Source organism: Rhododendron vialii, chromosome 8a (genome assembly GCF_030253575.1).
Source record: "Rhododendron vialii isolate Sample 1 chromosome 8a, ASM3025357v1".
Taxonomy (NCBI): domain Eukaryota; kingdom Viridiplantae; phylum Streptophyta; class Magnoliopsida; order Ericales; family Ericaceae; genus Rhododendron; species Rhododendron vialii.
In genome coordinates, this window is record NC_080564.1 from 2,485,424 (window position 1) to 2,500,539 (window position 15,116).

At 39.3% G+C, this 15,116-nt stretch overlaps 3 protein-coding genes across 3 annotated transcripts; 2 read left to right on the top strand and 1 right to left on the bottom strand.

Moving 5' to 3' along the window:
* The first annotated feature begins 2,125 nt into the window (after positions 1–2,125).
* Positions 2,126–4,456, top strand: LOC131299035 (2-oxoglutarate-dependent dioxygenase DAO-like). Its single transcript, XM_058324573.1, has 3 exons — positions 2,126–2,696; positions 3,350–3,665; positions 4,040–4,456. Exons 1-3 carry the CDS (start codon positions 2,350–2,352, stop codon positions 4,304–4,306), a joined length of 930 nt encoding a protein of 309 aa, XP_058180556.1. The 5' UTR covers positions 2,126–2,349; the 3' UTR covers positions 4,307–4,456.
* Positions 4,457–4,738: 282 nt separating this feature from the next.
* On the bottom strand, positions 4,739–12,814 carry LOC131299034 (probable L-type lectin-domain containing receptor kinase S.5). The gene is made up of 3 exons (XM_058324572.1): positions 12,407–12,814; positions 8,268–9,248; positions 4,739–5,790 (listed from the first exon to the last, which is right to left on the bottom strand). The coding sequence occupies exons 1-3, from the start codon at positions 12,681–12,683 to the stop codon at positions 4,964–4,966; spliced, it is 2,085 nt and encodes a 694-aa protein (XP_058180555.1). The 5' UTR covers positions 12,684–12,814; the 3' UTR covers positions 4,739–4,963.
* A 1,587-nt stretch (positions 12,815–14,401) lies between these two features.
* Positions 14,402–15,058, top strand: LOC131336243 (uncharacterized). The gene is made up of 2 exons (XM_058372027.1): positions 14,402–14,578; positions 14,673–15,058. Exons 1-2 carry the CDS (start codon positions 14,402–14,404, stop codon positions 14,997–14,999), a joined length of 504 nt encoding a protein of 167 aa, XP_058228010.1. The 3' UTR covers positions 15,000–15,058.
* Positions 15,059–15,116: the final 58 nt, after the last annotated feature.

Sequence of the window (15,116 nt, forward strand, 5' to 3'; positions counted from 1 at the left end):
GTACCCCAACAGGAATCACATTGTGCACATCTTGTTTGGCACCATACATGAATCCACCTATTCACGCGTAGCTCGGGCTGGGGCTGGACTCGTTTAAATTTTGTTTGAGATTTATCGATTTGGAAAACAAACGAGCACGGGTCAAATTTTTCGGCTCTTTTGGTAACTGAATTAAGCTCGAGTACACTTTAAGAGCTTGAGAAGGCTGACAGAAATAAGAATATGTGTATAATGAATAGATATAGGAATAAAACATTTCGATATGTGAATTATGGTTGTCAAAAATATTAATTATTGTGTGATTAAACTGATTAACATGGTGAACATGTTTCTATACTTGGTCCACATCTCGTCTATTATTTCTTAACGTGAATCTGATTGAGGCTTCTTTTCTCTTTGAGGTTGAGCTCGGTTCATTTATATAAATGTGATTGAGTTAGACCTTTTCAATATCAGACCAGTCGAGCTCGAGCGGGCTTAATTTTCATCGGATGGAGAGCTCGAACACCAAAAAAACTCAGCTCGACTCGGCACATATCCCTATTCAAATTACATGCCATTGTGCTACGTAAATTACACTACTGCGTCATTGTAAGCAAAAAGCAAAGTATGGATTGCCAAAATAAGAACCAAACTTAGACCATGCCCTCCGCAAATAGTTTTTTTTTTGGGGGTAAATACGGCAAATAATTTTTGCTATAACGAAAATAAAAACACGAGGACAGAAAACACAATAGTTACATAATTAATCCAAACAATTCACCTAGTTCAGATTAATAAGTACAAGAAGCAAAAAACGTAACCCTAACGATTCATCTGGTCCATAATATGGAGCTGACATCCGTTACGCTTGCGAAAAAGCTACGGGTACCGATCATAAGGGTGTGCATATTGTATAGATGATGTGTGGGGCCCACTAATGGGTCCCGTACAAATGATTTGATCCGATCTGCTCGGTAATTTGAAATTTTTTTTTCCGGAAGTAAGTCTTGTGAAAAATCAGCTCTATTAAATATTTATAAGTGATTGATCCAATAGCTAAATTTTTCTCAGATCATTTGAGCGGGATCCATTAATAAGCCCCAAACAGTACAATATTTATACGCCTATGGTCGGTACCTACAGTCGGTCTCTCGTCATTCAGGTTAAAGAATCTCCTTGCACCGCAGGCGGGCTCGTGGTAGAGTTTCGTGGATTAAAAAGGGGACAAACGCACAAGAAGTTTTCATCATACATGAGCTCATGCTCGTAATGACGTACGGTCCTGCGATATGGACTCAATTAAAATCAAATTTAGTACTCGATTTTAGTACTCAATCAAAATAAATTACTAAAGGAATTGATTTAACAACTAATTACAAGCTACCGGGCATATTTTTTTCACAGACTGCCGCGTGAGAGCATCTCCAACCCTTCTCTATATCTATATTGCGGATGTGACATATTGAGGGCATTTTTGTAATTTCTCTTTTATTTATTTATTTTTTTTAAACTCTTTGTACTTTATGAGAGAATATTAGAAGAACCCATCATGTTTTTTTTTAGACTCAAAAGCATAAAAAGTAAAAAAAAAAGGAAATAAATAATCAAAAACTTCATTGATATATCACATCCACACTCTCAAATATAGATATAACATATGCTCCGACTCATCATCATCATCGCTAAAAAACAAAAAAACAGAGCTTTTCCTTGTCCCCTGCCTTTAGTCAAAGACCTGAGGATTTCTTTATATATTTGGAAAAAACAACAACTGGAATTGGTTACAACCTTACATTTTCCACAAAGTACCTCGAATCTAGTCATTTTTTGTGAGGTTGGAAAAGACAACTGAAATACAACTTGTTAAGAAAAACCAACCGAGTTACTGAAATACGACATGTGGGGAAGACCCACGTTTTTCATCATTTCTTATACAGGAACATGTGTGTACGACATTTGGAGAAGACCCACGTTTTTCATCGCTTCTTATATAGGAATATGTGCGTAAATGGTTCTGGACACAAATGTGTTCGTATCTGTGTTCTGAAGTTGTATTCTCAGCGGTGCGCTCTTGTTAAAACTTGGACAATAGAACACATGAGTGCGGTTATAAAAAAAAATAGAAGTGCGAAAATCGCTACCCGTTTTCGTCTTCAGTTCGATCACCTCTTTATATCTTGGAAAAGGTGATTTATTTTTGAACAAATAACAAACAAAGACTACAGTAGGAAAAAAAAATTATTTCCATTAAAAATGTGGCTTTTTAGACACCCCAATGTTGTAGTATATAAACCTCTAATTAGTCCATAATCTCAGACAGCTTGAACAAGAAAAATTCCTCTCCCACCCTAAGAAAACCAAAGAAAAATGGCCATAACAAGTGATTATGCAGTCCCAATAATTGATCTGGAGTCCTTTCCAGAACAATCAAAGAAGCTGATACAAGCATGTGAGGAATGGGGTTGTTTCAGGATCACCAACCACCACAGGATCCTCCCTGCACCTCTGGCGGCGGAGATGAAGGCAGTGACCCGGTCCCTCCTCGACCTTCCGGCCGAAATCAAGCGGCGGAACACCGACGTGATCGCAGGAAGTGGGTACATGGCGCCTAGTAAAATTAATCCCTATTATGAGGGTTTAGGCCTTTATGATATTTCATCTAGTGATGCTGTTGAGGCCTTTTGTACCCAGTTGGATGCCTCTCATGACCAAAGGTTTTTTTTGCTCTTTAATTCACTCTATACAAAGTCATTATTATTGATTACAGTAATACCACTGCATGAATTGGGTTTCTGTGATTAAAAATCTTATCTTTCGGTGCTAATTTTTAGTATCATCATAAATTGTGATTTTGATTCTGAATCCATTGGAATGTAAATCATAAAGCACATGCTCACCTCCATACCCCAATCTCTCATGGCCAATATATTCTAAACTCAATTCGTCCATTTTGTTCAATATATTACAATTAAGTTTATACTTCTATTGATTACAATTAAGTTTATACTTCTATTAATGTCTGATCAAACTGCTTTGTTAACGAATAAATCTAAAGACGCGGTAAATGGTTTGGATCAATGTTGTTGGCCTGAGTTGGGACCCACAAAGTCAAGTTCGGAGTGGTCTTGAGAGACGGGGTCTCAAGGTGAGCTTGCCGCGTCCAATAGTCATGGTACCACGAATGCACCATGAGACCCCACGTGCATGCAACGGTTCTGTATCCGGATGTCTATGTCCGAAGCATTATTGATGATGTTAGTGTGAAGAAATGCTTGGTTCTATGGGCTTCTATATAGGGCTTGTTTCTGTGAATTATAGAGTTTCTCTTTCCATTATATCTGAGTAAACTTGACTCTTATTTAATTAGGAAAACGATAATGAAGTATGCTGAAGCAATACACGAGCTAGCGATGGACATAATGGGCAAGTTAGCCGAAGCCATGGGGTTATCCACCCTTTCGTTTGAGGACTGGCCTTGCCAATTCAGGATCAACAAATACAACTTCACGCCAGAGACCGTAGGCTCCACCGGCGTCCAGATACATACCGACTCGGGGTTCCTTACCGTGCTTCAGGATGACGAGAATGTGGGTGGTCTTGAAGTCATGAACAAGTCCGGTGAATTCGTGGCCGTGGAACCAATGCCGGGTACCCTCGTTGTCAATTTCGGGGACATTGCTACTGTGAGTAACCTCGTTTTGTCCTTGTTTACGAACCATAATGCTTAACAGAAAAGTGCACATAATGCAGTGCGAGTCCTAGACCAGTTTTAGTGAATTGTTTTTTCGGAAAGCTGGCCCGAACACCAAAGTTATCAAAAAACAAAAAATCTTAAGTTCTTGAAAATGGTTTAATTTCTATTACTGTATATTAGTATTTCAAGACATGGCCTGGCAAACACTTACAGTTTGCTCAGGCAATTCCTAAGCCAACCTTCTCTTTTTGCTACGCTTATCCATGCCCCAGAGCATAATTTCTTAATTTATCTCTGGAATTCGCATTTGCTCAAATTACAGTTTTCTCTGATATGTTTTGTTGTGATTGCTGACATACTAAGATATGGAGTAACGGAAGATTTCGCAACGTAAAGCACCGGGTGCAATGCAAAGAAGCAACCATACGTCTGTCAATTGCTTCGTTTCTCTTGGGACCGAAGGAGGCACTGGTGGAAGCCCCTCCTGAATTAGTCGACTCAGAACACCCCCGGTTGTACGTTCCTTTCACTTACAAAGATTACAGAACGCTCCGAATCTCAAATAATTTTAGTGCTGGTGAAGCTCTTGATCATGTGCGCGTCAACTCTTCCCAAACTACACAAGCATAGAGAACACGTTTATCTGTTATTGACATTCATACGAAAATGAAATTTAAACTTGGGGAGTTTCTTGGCTTTCTGCCTGAATTACCTGGGTTTGTATTGAATGATAATTTTCCTGGTGGAGTTCTCACGAATTCAAGTTCTTATTTCCAGAAAGACCAGCAACCAATTCCGTTTTGGGCATTAGACAAAATATATTGTTGCATGATTGCATCAGATTCATAAAGTTCCGGCATCTGTTTCTTGTGAACGGCAGGAATACATCAACGTATTGGCCCCGACTACACCGGTTCATTGGGAGTTCTTCATCTGTTAGATATAAAAGAACGAATGAATCTTGTAGGATTCCCAAGAAATTGTTCAATTCTTCCGGTTTGATCGTGGTGTGATCAATTTAACAGCAAAGCGCGCGTATATATAAATTTCTTTAGGGTGAAATTTACAGCAAAATCTAGGCCCCTTCATGTCAACATTTCTAATAACCAGATTGTCAATGGAACACATTTGTACAGAAAATAAACATCCGAATAGAATAAATGATGGAGATCTTGAGATATCCTACTCCCTCAAAAAATACCAAGCTGGTAGGAAAAAAATAAAATAAAAGAACAAGGAAATCTGATATAAACACAAAACAACATTTGTGCAAGTGTACAAAAGATACTACACCATACTGTCATCGTCACCATATTGTTCGTAGCTCGAACGCGGAGCCCATTCCGAAACGAAATGGGACGTTGGCAAGGAGTTCGTGTCCGTTGTTGTGGAAGTGATATCTCCCCCTCCCACGGGCATCATTGAAGGCCAAACGAAAGCTGGTCTAAACGGCGGCACATTGGGAACTGGCACTGAACCTGATATTATCTGAACAATCTCCTGAGTCTTAGGCCTTTGGCCCGCTATTGGATGGGAACATGCCAAGCCCAGAAGCAGCACTCTCTGAGCTTCCTCGATCACGTAGTCTCCCCCGAGTCTCTTGTCCACAGCATCCAGTAATTGCCCATCGCGGTGCAAAGACCAGATCCAATCCACCAACAACTGGAACCCACCAATCTTGGTTCCGGGTCGTAGCCCAGAGACTACTTCCAACAAGACCGTGCCGAACGCATAGACATCCGACTGTTGGGTGGCCTTGCCTGTGTGGAAGCACTCGGGTGCGATGTAACCCATCGTCCCGAGCACACCCTCAGCCGTCCCGGCATATGAGGTCTTCTCATTGTCGAGGGCCCGAGCGAGGCCGAAGTCCCCGAGCCGGGAGTTGAAGTCTGAGTCGAGCATGATGTTGCTGGCCTTGAGGTCACGGTGGACCACCCTTTGGTCGTATTCGTTGTGGAGGTAGTGAAGGGCGGAAGCCACCCCGGTGATGATCTTGTAACGGAGATTCCAGCCCAGTGGCTTGCTATCAGCTCCGCCGAAGAGGTGAGCGTCGAGGCTGCCGTTAGGCATGTATTCGTATACCAATAGGAGCTTGCCGTTCTTGTGACACCATCCTAATTGTACATAGAGATAAGTTGTTAGAAATACACGTATCACAAGCAAGACTGCAAGAGAAATATGCTATATACAAAAACTCCTGCAAACATGCTTAGTTTTAGACAACAAAGGGATACAAGTATGCACTGTTGAAACAAAGTGAAGTTTCAACATTGCTTTGAAATGAGAAGATAAACCAGCAGATACGGTTTCTCGGAGAGTGCAAACATGCTTAGTTTTGGACTTGGGTACGTTTGTCGGGTGCAGGAACTTGTCTAAGTGAGGAATTCATCTAATTTTCATCATATGGGGATACATTGAAATATTCAAATATCTTTCTCGAAAAAGTAGTGTTTTTTTTATCGGTCGGAAAAATAGTTTTTACAAAGGGTCCAAGGGCATTTTTCTACATTATAGGAGCGATCAATTTCTTATTACACAATATACTTGAAAGGCGAATGGCCAACAAAATATGCCGGATACAGACTTCATATCAGTACCCGGGTGTGTTTGATTTGGGTCTCTAGGCTTGCCTTCTCTGATGCCTTTCGGCTTTGATTTGAGGGCTTAGTTCCGCAGCAGAACGTCCATTTAGCTCATCGGTTCTTGGAGGTATAGGGGGCTCACTATTTTAGTGGTATTCTAAGAGCAATTGCTTGTCTATATGTTGCCAAAGGTTATGTTTGTCTCAAATCCCCCACCCATATTCCCAAGGATTGAGAACTAGATGGGTTCTGTTATTGTTATTGTTGTTATAAAAGGCTACATGTAACAAAGCCTCTCAATGAGTGGAAAGATCCCTATACATATATAAAACTTTTTCGCCCCTTGGTTTTTCCTTTTTTTTTTGCCAATATTGTATATATCAGCGGGGGTTAGCGGAGTGTTAGTATGTTAGTTCACAGGAAGTTCAGAGGCTGTTCATATCCCTGAACCCCAAACCGCCCCTCGCGGGGCTCGAACCATGCCTCCACTAGAGGAGGCGTACCAACTTAGCTCTCACACAAATCTTGGTGTCTCTCTCTCCGTTTTTTTTTTGGATCATCATCTTGGTGTCTCTTGGTTGCCTATTTTGCGCCTTCTGTGTTGTTGTCTTATTCAATTTACACTTGACAGGAGTACCAAATCCCTTGCACATTTTTCAGTTCTCCTGTTTCAATCCCCAAGAACACTTTTTTGCTTTACTCTGTTCCATTCAGTCGAAATTAGGAGTTGAACCTCTTACCTATTTGGCATCCATCCATAGTTTCATAGTAAATCAAAGAAAAGTCGCATATTTATTTCTAAATAGAATACAAATGGAAAAACCTAACTGTTAGAGATATATCCTAGTTTTGCACTGGTAGATGCTGTGGTCCTTGAAGTGGGTAAGGTGCCTAAATTGACTCTTCAACCAGTTTATGATACCCAAGTCTGACTCAACCACCCTTCCTAACTCATACATTTCTCCAAAGGAAACAGCCATGAAAAAATGAATCTATTTATTTGAGGGTCTAAGGCCATCCCCGTCAAGTAAGTCGGTCATGGGTTATTTGGTAGGTTATGTGATAAGGAATTCACAAGCCTTCTCAACCTTGGGTTACCATTAGTCTAAAATTTAGAACTTCTCAACCTACTTGACCGTGATGGCCTTAGACCCTCAAGTAGGGTTGGCATCTTTCCATATTTAGAGTCTAAATATGGAAAAATGCCAACCCTACTTTGACCCCTTGTATTGATCTTGGACCAATTGAAAGTGGAAACCACAGGCATGTTCTTTACTTTTCATAAATTTTGCTCGAATGAAAGTGATCTCCTTGGCTTCTTGCAAAACATAATTCATTTCCTAATTATCAGTGTTCTAAAAGTTGCTAGGTGTTAGTCTAGCGGTTGGCTACCTTCGAGCTTCGAGGCCTAGTAGTCGGCGATTAATTGGTGCATAGAAATTAGTAATGGGCGATTAATCGGCGCATAACAATTAGTTGGATCTAGTTCGATAGTTCCCGCCAGCGATTAATCCTCGATAAATTCCGATTTTTAGAACCCTGCTAATTATGGTCTCAATGGTATATCGTGCTATCTCCAACCATACGTTCAGTTCTTCTTCAAAATGGAGGAAGCTTAAACCATACTTCAAATTTTCACAATGAAGCTTTTCCCCTTATCTTCAACTAGAGCTAAACTCCTGCCAAAGCCAAATTGTTGACACAAACTAGACCCTGCCCTCCACTAGTGTGACGAATATCAATTGGCTAAGGATTGATTTGACAACGTTAATCTAGAAACTGTACTAGTCATACGATGGGAAGTCGATAAAGGACACTATAGAATTCATATGACCTTATTGTGGTTATTAATACTATGATGGATGCAAGTCATCCCGTTGATGAAACATCAAGTACTAGATAAGGCAATCAATTCTACAATACAGAAACATCAAGAAGTGGACCCAAAAGTATTAAAGATCTAAGATGAACTAAATGGCTAAATTTCAAAAACAAAATCTTGGACTTACCCAGAAGCCGGACAAGATGTTTGTGCCGGAGACGATTGATGATGGTGAGCTCAGCCAAGAAATCATCCTGACCCTTCAAATTTCCCCTCGAAAACCACTTCACCGCCACCTCCAGATTCTCATTCTGGAGGTGGCCTCTATACACCACTCCATAACCGCCCTGCCCCAACTTGTTCTTCCCATCGAAGTTGTTAGTCGCCTTCTTCAAATCCTTGAATTTGAACTCCCTTGGAGTCCCAGGCAATTTCGTCAGTGCCCCTAATATGTTTGAATTCGACCAGGCTAGTCGCCTTTTTCGGCGGTAATAATAGCCCATCACCATTGCCCCCACCAGCACCAGCAACAATACTGACACCCCTACTCCAATCAAAATCCCTATCCACGGTTTCTTTCCCTCCGGAAAATATTGCACTGTCAAATTCCACCTCAAAACGCAGTTGAGCTGCTCGTAAGTCCCGGTTGATGCCGAAAACCCGAAGTACGAGTGCTGATCCACTATTCCTCTTAGATCAAGACTCGTTTTTAAAACCGGGTCATCTGGCCTCGGAGGGGTATCCCCGTCCTTGTCAGCCTGTCGGGTGATGAAAACGGCAATCTCTTTTTTGACACCGTCATACTGGACCCACACATTGTGAAACCTGGCCTCGCCAGCTGGAGCAATATCTATACCCAACGGGTCCAGTGAGGTGACATTCCTAGACTTGACGCTGTTAATGTCGAGTCCAATGTGATTTGCATCAGCATCAAAATCATTGTCCTTGAAGGTATCAATTTCGACAGCGACGATTTTGTTTGTTGGGGAGCTGTCGGTGGTAGCGTTAGTGAGGCCCAAGTACTGCCCGGAGCTGTTCAGCGGGAGGAAGTCTGGCCCCACGAAGAAGGCTAGGCCTTCGGCGGGGGTGGTGTTTCCGAACCGGTAGATGTTGATGAGGAAGGAGGTATTGAATGAAGCGATTCGAGTGGAGGTTGAGTTGATGCTACCTTCAGGTGATTCAAGAAATCTCAGTCAGTGACAACATACACAAGTGTCACAGTACATGAATTATTGAAAATCTTTAGTGCAGTTGCAATGTGTAGGGTCCTGCTTATTGGTATCATATTAATAATTTCTTATGCATAAGCATTTAACAAAATCTACGATAAAATAAATCCTTTGGCTACACCTAGAGCTCCTCCAACGCAGCTGCTATTCCCATCGTATACCAGCTTGGACAAAAAGGATGCTTCAATGGTCTGCCATTGAAGCCATCCAAATTCGGCATTGCTATACCTGGGGTCAATTTTTTTTGTTTGTTTGGTAATTAGCCTGTGCCAAATTTGACACAAAGTAATTAAACGAGATCCAACGTCGAGATTTCCATGTTAACAAAATACAGTCCTATGACAATTTTAAGGGTAGAAAACAAAAAATGTTTGATATTACTATATTAGAGCGCCATCGCCAAAATTTAGCAATTAGAGAAAGTTCACCCATTAATAATGAAATAACTTTGTCAATTTCAAAAAATAACAATATGGCTAATTCGATTCAGTGTTATTTTGGCACAATATCAAACTTGAGATGGCTGGGGTAGCGTCGCAGATTCGGAAAAGCCATCAAAGATGTTTTTGACATTTATTGAGACAAAAAGACAGCGTGGTGCGACTTGAATGCTCAAAAAATCTGTCAAGTTATAGTTTTAGCAGCCAAAACGGCAACGGTAGCAGTCCACCGTTTGGAGATGTTCTTTCCTGTTTGCTTCGCTTATGGCTTAAATTTCCTTATTGAATAGATTCACGGGAAATAAGCAGCCAATTTTTTCACTTAACAAAGTGATTGCCTATTGCAATGAGCAAACAGGTATCAGACTTAGGTGTTAAGAATAAAGAGGTCGGCAGTTCAACTCTTCTCCTAAAGTGCTAATTTAACTATTAAAAAAAATTATTTTATTTTATGCTTTTATTTCTCAAACTACCACCCATTTTTCTACTTCATCTAGAAACTATCAAAACCACCTATTTCGTCCTTAAACTATCATAATCTCACCTATTGAGTCCAAACTACGAGATTTGGACTCATTAAATGACCCATTAAAGGACTAAGGCCTCCTTCCGCTAAGTTTCTTATTTTTATTTTCTGCTTTATGAGATAGGTCATTCTCTCACAATACATCACATTTAATTCAAAAAATAAATATTTATATTAATTAAGGGAACGGGGCCTAATTAGTTCATTAAAAGACTAATTGGACTCAAAGGGTGGGATTTGGATAATTTAAAGACGAAATTGGTGCTTTTGATTGTTTAAAGACAAAGTAAAAAAAGAGGTGATAGTTTAATGGATAAAAACATAAAATAAAAAAACTCTTAAAAGGGGAGCAAACGGGCCTCATTTCCGGATAAAAAAAAAACAAAAAAAAAAGAGGCCTCATTTCTACTTCCAATTACCTGATACTGATACTACACTTCGAAGAAAACTCCCAATTTAAAAGAAACTGATGTTTTAGAACTATGCAAATACATAGAAGAGTTTTTTTTTTTTTTTTTTTAATCCCTCAAATTATCACTTCTTTTTGTACTTCGTCCTTAAACTACCAAAATAAACCATTTCGTCCTTAAACTATCGTAATCCTACCCATTGAGTCCAATTAATCCTTTAATGTCCAAATTCCATTGGACTCAATATGTGAGATTACGATAGTTTAAAGACGAAATATGTGATTTTGGTAATTTAAGGATGAAGTAAAAAAAAGATGGGTGTGTTTTGTACCATATTGTTAACAGGCGGCTTGGTAGGTTATGATTAGGCCTGTCAATGGACCGGATTCGATCCGAAAAATTCAATCCGGATCCGGATCCGATAATGTCGATCCGATAATTCGAATCTGGTAATCCAAATTCGGTTTGGATCGGATCGGATTAAATCCTTTATCAATCCGAATGCGAACTTTATTTTTTTAAAAAAATAGTAAATTTTTTATTTTGAAAAAAAAAAAGGTTAAGAAGTTGTATTTTTATTTTAAATTTTTTTGGAAAATAAATTTTTTTCTAAAATTTTTGAAGTAAAAAAATTTTCAGATCGAATTTGGATTTCGGATCGGATCCGAATTTTTCGGATTCGGATCGGGATTACCACTATCGGATTTGAGTCTTCTCGGATCCGGATCGGATTTGAGTCTTATCGAATTCGGATCGGATTTGGCCCATGACAGGCTTAGGACTCATGATGGGTGTGATTTTTTCTTTGTTTTTGTTGTCAGTTTTGGTTTGGTGATACGTATATGGATGTAGTTGCATATACTAGTATGGATGTTTATAGATGTAGAGAAGAGAAAGGGGAAAAACGTATCAATTTTTCATATGAGAGGATATGTAAGTTGCATGTGATATTTTTCCATCCAATTCGTAACGGAATGATAACGGAAGTTGCATTTTCATTAGTCATAGGCGATCTCCGTTCCGTTTTCTCAAATAAGGACCTAAAAAATAAGAATCTATTTTCAAAGTTAAAAATAATAGATTTATAAAAATAAATTTTTAATTTTTTTTTGCAAAGTTTGATCGAAATTTATTAAACAATATTCATATTGCATATTTTTTGATTTCATTAAGCCTACCATTTTTAAACTTGAAATTGGTAAATAAATACTTATTTTATTTTTTAAGGACCAAAACCCGGAACGGGGCTAAGTGCCAAAATAAAAGTTTGAGGGATAAGGTGTCCCAGTTAACTATAAATTACACTTAAAAAAAAGGAAATGATATTGACACTCCAAAAATTGATGCAGACACTCCAAAAACAAAAGAAAATGACTTTGAAATTACACTGATTTTGGAGTGCCTGCATTAATTTTTGGAGTGCCAATGGCCTTGTTCGTTTAGCATATTTGGGTATTTTAGTTTTGGTAGTGGGTGAAGAGAGAAATAAGGTAATGATTGGAGAGATGGGTAATGAGTGGAGAGAGATAGAGAGAGAAATGAAATTAATAATTGAAGAAAATAGAGTAATGATTGAAGAAAGATATAAAATAATAATTAAAAAATAAAATTAAAACAAAGTAAATATGCTAAACGAACAAAGCCATTATCATTTTCCTAAAAAAAACTCTTAATACTACCGTATCTAGAGACAGAAGAGTTTTGTATATTCTGAAGAATACCTTCCCACAGCTTGAACGGCTGATCCAGAAACACTCTTCCCGATTTATTCCTGAGGGTGTATTCATCATTGCGCGAATCTGGTGTGATTTGGAGTGCACCCAGACTAATGGTCGCGTCACCTTCCACTGCAAATTTATCGTAGTAGGATTCATCAAAGGGTCGTCCGTATTCGGCCTCGAATGTCTTCAGTTTCTGGGCGGAGGAAGACGGCGCCACCGCCGCCGCAAAACAGAGGAGGGGGAGGAAAATTAGGCGGGGGCTCGCCGCCAATCCCATCTAGTAACGATATCCAATGTGGGTGAAAACCAGAAACGATCAAATGGATTAGTGTTTTGATGCACGAGGGGATTTCTTGATTCCTTTGGCTCAATTAAGAAACAAGAACTTTGAGAGAGGAGAGAGAGAGAGAGAGGGTGGAGGAGGGAGAAAGTGGGTTTCAATCTTTGTTTTTTTTGATCGGCGGTTTCAATCTTTTTAAAGAGGGGCCATTGATCTTGGACTGCAAATTGGGTCATTGCTTGGAAGTTGCATTAAATTGGTCGGACTGGTACTGTTCTACTCAAATATTCAAAATCCTATCCCAAAATGGAAATAATTTTAAAGAAAAAGTCCACACGCAATGCGTTTGGTCGTAGCATTTTTTTCCGTAGTAGCATTTTTTTAGTTTATTTAGTAGTAGCATTTTTTTCCGTAGTCTTTCATTAATTTATTTATACTTTGCAGACGGATTTTGACTTTTATTTCAACAAGAGAAATACTACTAAATTTGTTTATCAGACAAAAGAAATACTATTTAATACTCCGTACAAGAAAAAAAAAAGTATGTAGAACAAGTACAGGAGATGAGGGGCTCATCCTAATGTCAAAATCAAATCCAACATGTGAGCCAAACCAAGAATGATGCCCCCTTTTCGTTAAAGTTTTTATTTTTTAAGCACTTATTTTTTGCTTTATAAGATAGTTCATTCTTCCACAATATATCACTTTAATTTAAAAAATAAAATAAGTATTATTTCCCTTAGCGAAACAAGATCTGAATGATTGATTCCAAATCCATCGTGTGGAAATTTTCCAATAGAAGTTGTTTCAGTTTCATAAGTGTAGTATCCCAGATTTCTAGGAGAAAAATAGTGATTTGTATATAAAATGGATAGCCTTTGGTGTTTACCAGGGTTTTTGTAACTTGCATAAAGATTGTGTTGCTTGGGGAGACTTGTATCTGTGATCAAAATCTATATAGAGTTTTTCATAATAACCAAATCCTTTCGAGATCAAAAAATAAACCAATTCTCTTCTTCTTCTCATTTTTTTGTTTTGGTTTAAAGGTAGCATGAGTTTTATGCTAATAAAAAAAAAATTAAAAAAACCCTCAAAACTAATCAACAAAAAGGGTGGAAGGAGGCGACCAACGTAGCAAAACCTCTTTGGGCGTGACCATAGGAGTTCCCTACCCGCCGGTGGAATGTCCGGTTGAGCCACAGCTATTGTCTATGAGAATGAGCCGTCACCACGGCACCACCTAGGTACACGTTGGCAGGAGCACAAAATCTCCAATCCTGCCACGTGCACTACTCGAAACCGAGCCACGCCTGTGGAAAGAGGGATGCCCAACCAACGAGACTACCACAATTAGGAAAAGTGGAGACATGATCTTTTTTCTTTTATTCTCGGCAAAAGTACATAAATACCCCTTCAACTATCATTTTTTCCCACGGAGATCCCCTAATCTTTAAAAACGCCCAAGGAGACCCCTTCAACTATTCCCCGTTACCTAGGTGACACCTTTCCGTCTTAGAACTGTTAGCTGGAAGCTCACTTGTCAGAGATTTGGGCTTTCTTTTGGACAAAAACGCCCTTTGTCCATACTATATACACCTTCTTCCCCATTAAGACCTCTCTCTCTCTCTCTCTCCCCCCCCCCCCTCTCTCCCTTCGACCCACACCATTTTTAGATACCCTCCCCAATCTCTCTCTCTCTCTCTCTGTAGGCAGCCATGGTAAATGTCAACAGTAGTAACAACAGTCGCCAAAGCCGTAGTCATAGCTACAGCTCCAACCAAACCCAGAACTGGGTTGATGTTTACTGTCGTTGTAGAGAAAAAGCCCCCTTGAGGACTTCCAAAACAAATGCTAACCTTGGAAGGAGATTCTTGGGGTGTGTGAATTATGAGGTTAGTTAATGGCTACAATAATCCAATTTTGAGCGCTAATTTTTGGTATTCTACATTATTTGTCCTAATTTGTTTTTTTTTAATCGGTTTGTAGGAGAAGAATGCATGGAAATTTTTCATATGGGTTGATCCTTCTACTTGCCCTAGAGGACTAGACTATGGTAGACACTTGCAGGAAAAAATCAAAGAGCTGCAAGAAAAGGAAGAGAAGATGGAGAGGCTCAATGAAGTTATGGAAAAGGACCTGAAAAAGATGATAAAGAAGATGGACAAGCTGTGGAGAATTAACAATGAATTGAAGAAGAAAAATGAAGTGATGTGGAAATGCAATGTGCTGGGCATGGTAGTTATATGTGTACTTTTGGTAGTTTGGTTGGCTAATTGGAAACACACCTATAGGGGGATGTTGTACCTGCCATGAACTTGTGGAAGATGTAATCACCCTAATACAATGAAATATATGCTTTGCGTTTTGGTAAACTTGTGTTCTCCACTCATGTGGTTTGTGTTAACATGAATGGCTTACTAACAGTCACTG